This window comes from Diospyros lotus, chromosome 10 (assembly GCF_014633365.1).
Source record: "Diospyros lotus cultivar Yz01 chromosome 10, ASM1463336v1, whole genome shotgun sequence".
Classification (NCBI taxonomy): domain Eukaryota; kingdom Viridiplantae; phylum Streptophyta; class Magnoliopsida; order Ericales; family Ebenaceae; genus Diospyros; species Diospyros lotus.
The window spans coordinates 1,439,769-1,451,601 of NC_068347.1; the positions used below are offsets into that span (position 1 = coordinate 1,439,769).

The 11,833-nt window shown below is 36.8% G+C and overlaps 1 protein-coding gene across 1 annotated transcript; it reads right to left on the reverse strand.

The window, feature by feature from the left end:
- Positions 1-619: 619 nt before the first annotated feature.
- On the reverse strand, positions 620-6,427 carry LOC127810876 (uncharacterized). The gene is made up of 7 exons (XM_052350455.1): positions 5,885-6,427; positions 3,860-4,101; positions 3,688-3,784; positions 1,505-1,688; positions 1,288-1,369; positions 1,035-1,089; positions 620-935 (listed from the first exon to the last, which is right to left on the reverse strand). The coding sequence occupies exons 1-7, from the start codon at positions 6,293-6,295 to the stop codon at positions 861-863; spliced, it is 1,146 nt and encodes a 381-aa protein (XP_052206415.1). The 5' UTR covers positions 6,296-6,427; the 3' UTR covers positions 620-860.
- Positions 6,428-11,833: the final 5,406 nt, after the last annotated feature.

Here is an 11,833-nt window from a genome sequence, read left to right on the forward strand (position 1 = left end):
TACGTAGGGCGATGATCAAACTCGCAACTCACTGGATTGACACCGACATATTACTCATCCAACCGCTCGACTTATGTTCGGCGGCTACTTTTATAACCAATCTTTCTTCATAATCATGTCATTCTCTATTGTATTTTAATATAATAGCTATTTAATATGCTAATATTTTTTTCAATCATTTTACATATTTATAGCATAACAATACAATATTAACAAAACACTTATTACTCATTTTTCATATTAGTAAGCACCACAGCACATCTAATCAAAAAATACTATTCTTATCAATATTATTTTGTGTTCCATTTAAAACACTCTAAACATATCTTGGATAATCTCCTAGACGTTTCTAATGTAAAAATAACTCATTCTATTTATAGACCATTTTAAGTCAAAACTCGTCAGATCAAACATCATATATTTCAAATAACAAAATTATTATTAGGCACGCTCCACTTTTTGTGTCATGACCCTCGCGAAGGTTGAGTGTGATTAACAAATTATTTAGTGGGAATAAACCCATATTTTAGACCTTTGCTATTGATTTTTTTTTTAAATATGTTTAAACCATGACTTCTACCTCTTATATTCAATAAGCACTACGACATTATTACAAAAATTACAAAACAAAATATATATATATATATATATAATAAATTCAAACTGCAACAGGAACATGTACAAAGGAACAAGAACAACAATTATAACAAAAACTCCATGCAAGCAATCTAACCTTCCACAAAAGCGGCTAGCCAGCAGCAGCAAAACAGAATCATATTTTCCTGAGAAAATCCTGCTCCGAGCCATGCTGATTTATCTGAGAAAACACCTCATTATATCCATGTTGATTCTGCCAATGACTATTTACTAGTGGGTGCATTCAAACTTGAATTCTCTTTCTCCATAGAGATTACGCAAGCAAGCCTTTCATAGACCTGACATAACATTTCCAATAATATTTCCTCTTGGTCATGAGTGAAGAATCTGAAGACGCATGAGCTTTTCCAAGTTTGATAAGTCCCAAGGAAATATACCTCAGAAAGCTGCTCTTTCTTGCACTGGTTATTAGCAGATGAGGGATGATCATACCTGCAGAAGATGGTGGGATACAGTGACTTAACCCGAGTGTGTGCCAAGTTTAAGGTTATTTTTTCGCCAATTAAACCGATATCAATAACTCCAAGGGCAATGATAGGCAAACCGAAATCACAAGACAGAAATCAGTGGCAATTGGTCTTTTTGCCATTTCGTCCTGTGATTTCATTATTCTAAATCCAATTGTCTTACCATTCTCGGGGAATTCCAGCTTCATCTCGAGCTGAATAATTGAAGGGCCCTTTCAACTCCACATTGTACTCCTCTAACAAATCTGAAGGATTATTAGCAAATACGATGAGCATGCATAAACAACCGAAACATTTATAAAAACAACTAGTGCACTATACTAAAGTACTTTTAGTTTGCAACATACATGAGAATAAACGAGAGAGAGAGGAAAATAAACCTTTAAAAGTGGAGGAAGGAGCACGACCCATCTTTTCGCAGACCAAGATGAACCAGTAGACACCAACTGCCACATGTGCAACTTCTTCATTGGCAATCCTTGACACAATGTTTGATGTCCTCAGATCTCCAAATCCCACTAACTTTTGCACAAGCCGAGGCCCAGCATCGAGTCCCCTAGCCTCCTATAGCGCCAGGAAAGGGAATGCCAATTTATAAAACATTACAGAAACTTGAGAGTACGCCATCACTACTGAAAACACCAAGAAACATGAGGGCAGAGGAATTGAAACATATCAAATATAAGAGTTTACGGGACCTGGTCAGGTTCCCATTGATGTTCTCCCTTAGATTTCAACTATACTAAAAAATAGGGCAGAAAGTAAATACGTATCACGGGAGTCTAAAATACATGATACATCCGGGAAGTGGGCACAAAGGTATTTTCTCGTTAAGTCAATACAAAACTGCCATTAGGTAATATCTTCAAATGATATGAACCTCCACAAATATGTCACTTCTGGCAACTAATCAACAAAGAAACATGCAGATAAAAAAATAAAAATAAAAAATAAATGTGAAGAGTTAAAACCAAATAGAAATTCTAAATTAAGGTTTGAGGAAATGGTCAGAAAAATCATTTCTAATTTCTTTTTACATGCACGTCTAGAAATAGAACAAGATGTAAACAACTGCTATAAGTTCATCAACAAAAATAATCAAGTCTGTTTCCCCAAGTCATCTACCTAGACAAGCCTATAAAAATCAGGGGAAAAAAGAAAAAGGAAAACTAGAATCCTCTGATCAGATTCTTCCATGAGAAGAGTACTTAAACAAGGCTAACAAGCAGAACCAAATACTCCAACAGCCAAAAACACACTAATAAACAATCGAAATAGAATTTGACAAAAACTTTTGAAAAGAGCCTTGAACATATACAAGTTCAGACCGCTCTCTCCCAAAAGAAGAGGCTGGGATGCTCTTAACAGCTGCACCACATGAGAGAGAGAAAGAATGGGGGGGGGGGGGGGGGGAGAGAGGGAAGGAGGGGGACCACTTCCATTCAACCCTAGTCGTGCTACAGGTAGATTTTTCCCCATCGTTCCCCTTTCCTTCTCTTCTCCTTTCCTATTATTTGGCAACAAGGGTTGCTGCCACCCCTTCTGGCACCAGTGGGACTATAAACCCCTCCCCTTTTTATTTACTTCTTGTTCCATTCTCCTTCTCCTTCTTTTCTTGAACTGTGTGACCAAATCCAAGGAGGGTTTCTGGCCAAGGAAGAAGATGAACCAGAAAAGGGCCATTGAAGCCCCCAAATCAATCCAGAAAACTGACTGAAAAACCCAACCCAAAAGACTGACGAGCCTTTCCAACAAAAGAGACCATGAATAGGAAGAATTTTTGAGACTGAAACAAGCTAAAAAGGTAGGCCAAAGTGGGCCTAACTGCAACCCAAAGTTAAGAAGTGGACTGTTTGTACAAACTCGATTAGTTCATTGTTTTAGGGCCATATGACGAGTCCAACAATTGATTTTTTTTTTTTTTTTCCTTTTTATGAAATCTTGTGATCATCAAGTAGACTTAATAAATTTACACAAAATTTAGGTCAATAAAACATCACTAAGGCTAAGGTAATCTACTTGGTGGCCAAGATGGACCAGCCTGGTACATGAAAATGGTCGGCTGGTAAACAGGGCAGTCAACTTCAAACTGAAGGTATGTGGTATTAATCTACAAGTTTAAAAACTTTGACTATACATGATTGGAAAGCCTGAAACGTCTGGTTTTCAATGCCACAAACAGTTCACGATTTGGATTTTTCTAGAGTTAGATACAGTTGACATACCAAAATTTGTTCGTTTGAATCTATGAAAAGAGCATAGCCCATTCTTTGCTAAGTTCAGAGAGTAAATAATGGAATTTGGGCACAAAAAAGGTAAGCATGCAGCTGACATAAGAGCTGAATTTGGAGGGTGGGAGAAAATTTCCTGGGGAGGGTTGGAAGTGAAAATTTTTGGAGGGGGGGAGTGGCCCCCCAGCCCCCTTCACTCCATCCAAATTAACCCACTCAACAAGATCAAAATGCAAGAAGGAAATAAAATTATAAAGCATGAGCTTTCAGGAAGTATCAGCGATCAAGTTCAATGCTAGAAGTTTAAAACACCGTCCCAGAACAGAGATTACCTGAACTAGTGGGATTGCAGCTAATCGTGCTGCAACACTGTCTGAAGATTTCTCACATTCCCTCCAGAGGAGATTATGAGCTGGCATGTCTCCATAACTAGAATGGAGGAAGGCAAGTTGTGTATAGCCAATTTAACCAAAACTAATCAACACAAACTCACAACTTTCTCACCTGAAGCCGAGCTCAGCCAATCTCTGTGAACACCAAGCAAAATGACGACTCTCGTCATCAGCCACGTGAGCAAAGTCAGCAAAAAACCCCTCTCCAAGAAGTTCAGTGTAAGTTGAAAATCGGACAACAGTGTCCCATGCCAAATCGATGGCATTTAGCTCCACATGAGCAAGATTATGGAGCATATACGCATTGAGAGGCAAACCTGAGTTTTTGGGAGCTGGAATTTCTTTTGGGGAAACCTGAATTTACATTGAGAGGTCAGAAATGAAAGAATAAGCAGTAACGATGTGACAACAAAAAAATGAGACCCATATTTGACGAGCATCAAAAGCTCCATTCTAAATGTTTTTAGAGCATATATCATTGAAGCACCTAATCATAACTTTAAACATTCCATATGTCATCATACTGACAGCTGATAAATCATGAAACAAATTATGATAGATGTTTGGAGAAGCAGAAGTACAAAAAGAAAGAATAAAAACTAAGCACAGCCCACTGTGGATAACCACTCTCAAGCACAACTGTAAAGAATGCCATACTCATCAAGAATTTCACTCCACATCCTGTGGGAGATTTTTTTTTTTTTTTTTTTTTTGTGATGATGAAGAAAGAAAACTCCTCCAGGATTTAAAACTTGAAACCCTTGATAGAAAGTTTTATAAATTAAAGTATAAAACACAGAAAGCATGTCACTGGTTACTATAGGAACAACACAACAAGACAAACTACAAGGACGCTTGCAATAGATTGGACGCATATACCCTACCAATACAGATGCCCAAAATGTAATTTTATGTGATAGGAACCTAGAGGCAGGAAACTATATTCATCCTCAACCTCACTGAGCTAAAATACTGTGATCTAATAAAAGCCCTGTTAAAAAAGCTTGTAGAAATATGGATGCAAACAATTACAAAAGATGGATCCAAAATCCAAAAAGCAAAAGGAGATTGCTCCTTGATATATTGAGCTTAGTATCCACGCCTTCTTTTTCTTATCCACCAACTCAATATCATCTGTAAATAGCATATGCCAAGGCAGTAACGCACCTTTGTTTGTATATAAGTTCATCCATTACTTGGGCAAAGAGGTAAGGTAAGGGCTTAATGCAAATCCTTGATATAATCCAATTGTAATTGGAAAAGTCTCAATATATTTTCCACATGTTCTAACACGTGTTTTTGTTTTATGATACACATATTTAATAATCTGTATATAAACAATTTAGACTCCTTTCTACAATCCATATTTTGTTTGCCTCTCCTTCTTCAATCCAATCTCTTTTACCATGCACTTTTTTCCTGAAGATAGTTTGTTTTTCACCTTCTAAAGCTTACAAATTGATTCTTGGGGGTTCATTTTGTATCATTGTTTCTCCATTTTTTGATATGATTGTCAGGGAAAATAAGTCTAGAGTGGTCAGGCATTCTCTCGATATAACTCTACAATCCTTACAACATTGGTCCTCTTGTCACACAATGAAATAGTCTATTCGAGTAATTGAAAGGGCAATTTTATATGCGATCAAGAATTCATCCCATTTTGTTAACCTAGTATTGGCTACGATGAGGTCATATACTGTGGCAAAATCCAAAATAGCTTTAGCCTCATTAATTCTTTCTCCAAACCAACAACCTTCATGTACATCTCTATAGTCTATACCCATTCCTTTCTCTACCCACATAACCATTTAAGTCTTGCCTAGATATTTCTTCAACCAACCCCTCTAAATATTCCAAAAAAATTTGTCTTTATCTCCTTTCCTAATCCAACCTGCAATATCCACAGCCTCTTCTCCCATAACTTCAGCTACAATAATCATGTCTCCCATTCTCTTCACATTCACCACTCCCATAAATTTTTCTGTTAAAGTCCCGACATTTCCATGATCCAATTCTTAACCCATAATCCTGAACTAAAAATATTAAAATATGATTGGAACCCTAAACCCATGAAAACATGTACTTGAACTACTAGAGAAAATTACGAATAGCTTCAGGAATCAACAGAGATGCGAACCAGTGGAGGCTTAGGAGGGCGCGCGGGGCGAGGCGGCGGCTCAGAGACCCCAATTGGGAGATTTTCAGTGCGCCAGCGAGAGTAAGCCAGGTGAGAGAGCCGGGACTTGGTTAAAGGGTCGGCAGTGTTAAGCACCACAGAACCCATCTCCGCCAGCGAACAACCGGACGCCGCCGCTCCACCGTCAAGCTCAATACCCGCCGGCGGTTGGGGACCAGAGGGTCCCCAGAACCGGCTGTGGTTCAGCGGGCCTTCTCTCCAGTTCTGGAGACCGGACCATTGTGGATGCTTCACCGAAGATGACGAAGAAGATGATGATGATGAAGATGAAGAAAATGGGTTGGATTTGAGGTTGAGAGGCGAGGGAAGAGATTTCAGCGTCGTCAACATGGATTTCAGTTGCTGATGCATTTGCTTGAGACTGAAGACGGAGAATCATTGATTGAAAACGCCAAGTTCCTCTGGGTAGTTACCAGTTAGTGGGCAATTGGGCATGACACCACATGTTAGTGGTAGTCTGTCTCGGCCATTTTAGGCTTTGAGAGTTTGGGGTGTTATTTGAATTATCAATCATATCATATCATATATCTAATGAGGCCTTCTACACGTTCACCTTACTTTTTTTAAAGGTTAATTACCAAAGAAAATTTACCTTTTTTAATTATGTTCTAAAATTTATTTTTTTTAATATTAAGACTAAAATTTTAATTAACTTTAATTTATATTATTGTAACATTAAAAGTCGAGAGATAAAGTCTGTTTCCGTACGACTATTAATAACCTGTGCATATTCATAAAATCAAGATCTAAATTTCGACTCATGATTTACCTATCCCACCCACCCAACTCGGTGTGTGACAAACCGTGATTTATAAGAAGAGTGGAATGTTGTAGTGAAGATTGCTTGATTTTCATAATAAAAAATATAATCTAATTTATTTAGCCATGTTATTGAACTAGTTCTGTAACGACCATCTCCTAGATAATTCCACTAATATAGAACATTTGAAAGGAGATCGTCACAAAATTGGATACAGAACAATAACTTAATTAGCCTCAAATAAAAATTTCTTTTAATTCTTGCCTGAACGACATGAGTCAAAATATGACAACTTCACATTACAATTTTACTTACATGCCATACAAAATATACTTACAAAGTCGTTATTAGAATTCACAAAATACAAATATTTTTCCTTACAACCTTCACCAAAACACCCCCAAGACCTTATAGCTAAGACGCATTTGTACACAACTAAACAAAAGTTCTTGCCCTGCTAGACTCGTCCTCTTCAATAGACTTTCTCTTATCTAGAATGACAAGAAAAATAAAGTGAGCCACAAAACTCAACAAATATATAAGTGCAATAACGTAAATAAGTATGGAGACATAAAAGGACCAAAGTAGAGTACCCCAACTCCAAAAATACATACGTGAAGCAATACATAAAATCATGATGCTTTTACTTTCCCAAACCATAACCATCATGCCTTTAAGACACCAATCCATGCTCATGCATTATTCATATAATGATAGAAATACATGCACCACACTAGCTCCCTCAGCCTCCACATCCATGTGTGTGTGTGTGTGTGTGTGTATATATATATATATATATATCAAAATTCACCAGCCACCCACAGTGGCCAAAGCATCGCTTACCGAGTTTATCGCCCCCTCACTCGCATCAAGCGCTTAATGAGATATCCCATCACACACTTGTGAAACTTAACCACCCCACCAAAATAATAATAAGAGGCGCAAAGATAATGGTAGTAATGCATCACATGAGATTCCATGGACATGCCAACCAATAACATTTCTTAACAACTTCCTAAACGTGATTATCATGCTTACTCATGCAACTCAGTTACATTTTTATCTCATGAATTCCATGTATATACAAATATATATCTTCAATTACATCCTAACATTTTATAGGATTGAGTGATATCAAAGGAAGTATTTAATAGTAACTTATTTTAACAATCATGCTTAATTTGGATGGAGCACAGTCTTAACCAACTCAAATCGTAATCAAAGTATATAATATTATATATCAAATCGAAGCTTATCAAGTTAGGGTAGCAATAAAAAAACGGATCTTAATTCCGATATCGGGACAAAAAGTTATGATCTAAAGAGTATAAGGTACGCAATCTAAAAGAAAGGGTTTAGTCAACTAATGGAAGGCTTAATCGACTAAACAGATTGCTAAGTCGATTGAAGCGAGAGTTGGCACAAAAATCTGAAAAAATTAACCTCTGCTGAGTCGATTAAACCCAAAAATTAGTCGACTCAATACACACAGAAAACAGGAAATGGACCCAAAACAACCACTACTACCTTCCTAACCTACAAATATTTTTCCTTGAAGTAAAAATTGGGTAAACAAATCCTAATGAAATATTAACAAGACCCAACATCATGCCTACGAGAAGACCCACTAAGATACAAAAATAAAAACAATCGGACATTTTCATGAAAAAAAATAATACATTATTTACAATGGAAACTTTTTGTAATGAAATGAAAAAGAAATGAAGGAAATACTTGCACAAACTAGTTGTGAGCATAAAATCGGTTAAACTGAATAAACTGAACTGAACTGACCGGTTCGGTTCGGTTCGATTTTTCATGGTGGGCGGTTCGGGTTCGGTTAGTGGTTTGCAAAAAATTCAAGTATTCGGTTCGGTTCGATTATTTGGGCAAAAAAAATCGAATAACTGAACCGACCCATGCTAAGTTGCTTACTGCTGCCTTCTGTTCTATCGATCCATTCAACATTTGCCTTGCATTTCTTCTTCCTTGAGCATCACACCCGACAGCCCGCTCTGAGAGAAAGAGATCGATCGCCTCACAGACCCCCCCACCCGTCACCGTCGTCAACCTTCACATCATCGTCGTCGTCGGAGCCGAACGCCTTCGTCTTTCTCCCCCACCCAACCCAACACCCAGCCCCCCTCATTCGTCGTCGAAGCATCAACCCTAGCCCTAGGTCTTTGACGGCTAACCCTAACCTCGCCATCGACGCATCGTCGTCCTCGTCAGACCCAAACGCCTTCAAGCCCTTCACCGTCAGCTTCTTCCCCACCTAAGTCCAAACACCCAACCCCCCAGTCGTCGATGGCTCGAAGCATCAACCCTAGCCCTAGGTCGCCAGCTAACCTTCACCTCGCCCTCGCCGTCAGACCCAAACACCTTCACCGTCGGCTTCTCCCCCACCCAACACCCAGCCCACCCCCCACCCTGTCGAATGCGACAGCAAACCCTAATCCATTTCACCCTTCTCACCATCAACATCAACAATCTGGTTGGTTTCGGCAACTTAGGAGTGAACGATCTTGTGGGTATCGTCGTCTTCAATTTGAGAAGGTAATACGATTTCGGCAACTTAATCGTCCTGTGGTTTTGATTGTCATGTCCGATCTGGTTGGTAATACGATTTCGATCGTTGATTTGGTTCATTGATGCTTTGACTTTTTGCAAATTCGTTGGTTAATTCGTTTGATTTGTTTAACTCGTTGTGATTTGGTTCGTTGTTTCTCTTTTGCAAATTCGTTGGTTAATTTTTTTTGTTGTATTGGATTCTTGTGCAGAATGCACTATTGTTATTGTCAAAGTTAAAGCTGTGTTTTTTGTTGTTAATTGTTTTAATGCACTATGAATAGGATGTTAATTGTTTTAATGCATTGTGAATGAGATTCTTGTGCAGCTGTGCTTTCTGCTTTCTGTTACTGTCATTATTTAATTTGTTTTGATTTCTGCTGCTATTGTTTTGATATATAAGTGAATTGTGCAGCAATGAATGTTTTTTCTATTTTGTTGGTTTTTAGTGTTTGTCATTGGTGTTTTGCAGTTCATATTTGTATTGATTAGGTGTTTTTTCTGTTAATGGGTTTTTAGCGTCACTGTTTGTTGTTGATGATGTTGGTGTTTTTAGTGTTTTCGGTTCTGTTTTTGGATTACTTTTTGGTTTAATCTTTGGTTCAGTTACTTTACAGCCATTTCGGTTAATTCGGTTTGATTTTTGAGCTATTTTTTCAGTTCGGTTATTTCGATTAGTGAATTAAGTCAGTTCGGTTTGGTTCAGTTATATCCATAATGTCGGTTCGGTTCGATTAGACAAAAATGAGGCGGTTCGATTCGGTTATAACCGAATGCACACCCCTAGCACAAACCATGAAAAAAAAAAGTGCAAGAGAACTTACCTTAAATAGTAAAACTCCAAAGAGATGAAGAAAATCCCCAAAATCTACAAATCTCTATTTGAAGCTCTAGCCAAAAGCAAAGAATGAAGAAAATTGAAGAAAGAAATGAAGAGGAAGAAGAATAGATGAACGAGATGGAGAGCAAGAGAGTTGGAGAGAGAGAAGAAAGATTGTAGAGGAAGCAAGAGAGAATGAGAAGGGAGTGGGTTGCTGTCCAACTCTAATCACCCCTTCTTTTTCTTCTTCCCAATTTGCCTCTTCTGCCCACACGCACACACCATTTAAAATATCTATGCCCCTTATGGATATTTCTTATCTCTTTTCATTTTTTTTTCTCTTTATTTAATTCAACCTGACATTTATATACATGGATATAAGCCTAACTCAATACTTCAATTCATTTAAGCTCAACTAAAATAAGACCCAATGGACTTACTTAGCACTTGTCCCAACCCACTTTAATTCCTATAAAAATAAACCCACCATCTCTCACCTGACTTAGGCCAATAATCATAGCCCAATCTATTAATACCTATATATATATATGCACTTTAAAATTCCAACATTAATTTTAAACAATACCCAAACATACCATGCTCCAAAATAACATAGAATAAATTAAAATAAAAATATAAATGATACCATAGACTCAACAACGAATCGTTATAAATTCTATCTTCTTTAAAATCACATTTAATTAAAAATAATTTGTCAATAATTAACAATTTATTTCAATAATAAATTGATAACACTACATATTTAAAAGTCTGGATCTAATATTAAAAAAATTAAAAATTATGTCCTTATCTAAAAATACAATAAAAAGGTGAGTTTTTAACTCAGGCTACCTCAATTTCAAGCACAAAAGAAATATAATCATATAATGCATCTATGACCTTTATCTACAACGATGTCTTTAAATTTAGAAAAATGGAAACTACAATCAAGTAGGGCTAGAGCTCTCAAAATACAGCCTTTTCTGTTAAGAAGATTCACAAATTCATCAGTAGGAGAGAATAGTATCCTTAAGAGGGAACATCCCAATATGAATATGAAAATCCAATGAGAGACATCCTTTTGAGATTCCATAACCCAACTAACAATCACCCAACACAGCAAGCTTGTTATAGTGATAGGGGCCTCCTCCAAATCCTGGCAAGAGAGAACGGGACAGCTTCTTCTTCCTTTATACGATAAAATACATATTTTATCTTCTGTACTTACACATTTTGTTATTTAGATATTCAAACTTTTTATTTGTTCAATTACACTCTTAAACTATGTTTAATTCATTATCCTTAATAAATTTGTCAGAGTATATAACTGCCTTAAAATTACATAGTTCATGAGTGTAATTAAATAATAAAAAATTTAAATATCTAAATAAATAAAACGTACAAGTGCATAGACTAAAATATATATTTGACCTCCTTAAAAGTAAACAGTACTCTTTGCAGATTCTGATGTTATTTTCAATTGACTCAAAAAATAAAAAAAATAAGTACATCTAAAGTAACTAAGGGCATGTTCTCTTTGTTATTTTCGGCCCGTTTTGATTTTTCAATTTTTCAAAACACTAAAAATGCGTTTACTTTACTATTTTCAAAAACACATTTTCAAAAATAAGGAAAAAAATTATAAAAAAAACCCAAAACAATATTGGTGTTTTCAATGAAAACCCACCCAAAACACCAAAACGCGGAAAATGCGTCTCCTCCCCCCCCCCCAACCCTCCTC

Coding starts and splice junctions, on each gene's coding strand:
- LOC127810876 (XM_052350455.1), bottom strand. CDS start 6,295: ATGCATCAGCAACTGAAATCCATGTTGACGACGCTGAAATCTCTTCCC. Junction 4,102..5,884: donor GCCCTCCTAAGCCTCCACTG/GTTCGCATCTCT, acceptor ATGTAAATTCAG/GTTTCCCCAAAAGAAATTCC. Junction 3,785..3,859: donor TTGGCTGAGCTCGGCTTCAG/GTGAGAAAGTTG, acceptor CCTCCATTCTAG/TTATGGAGACATGCCAGCTC.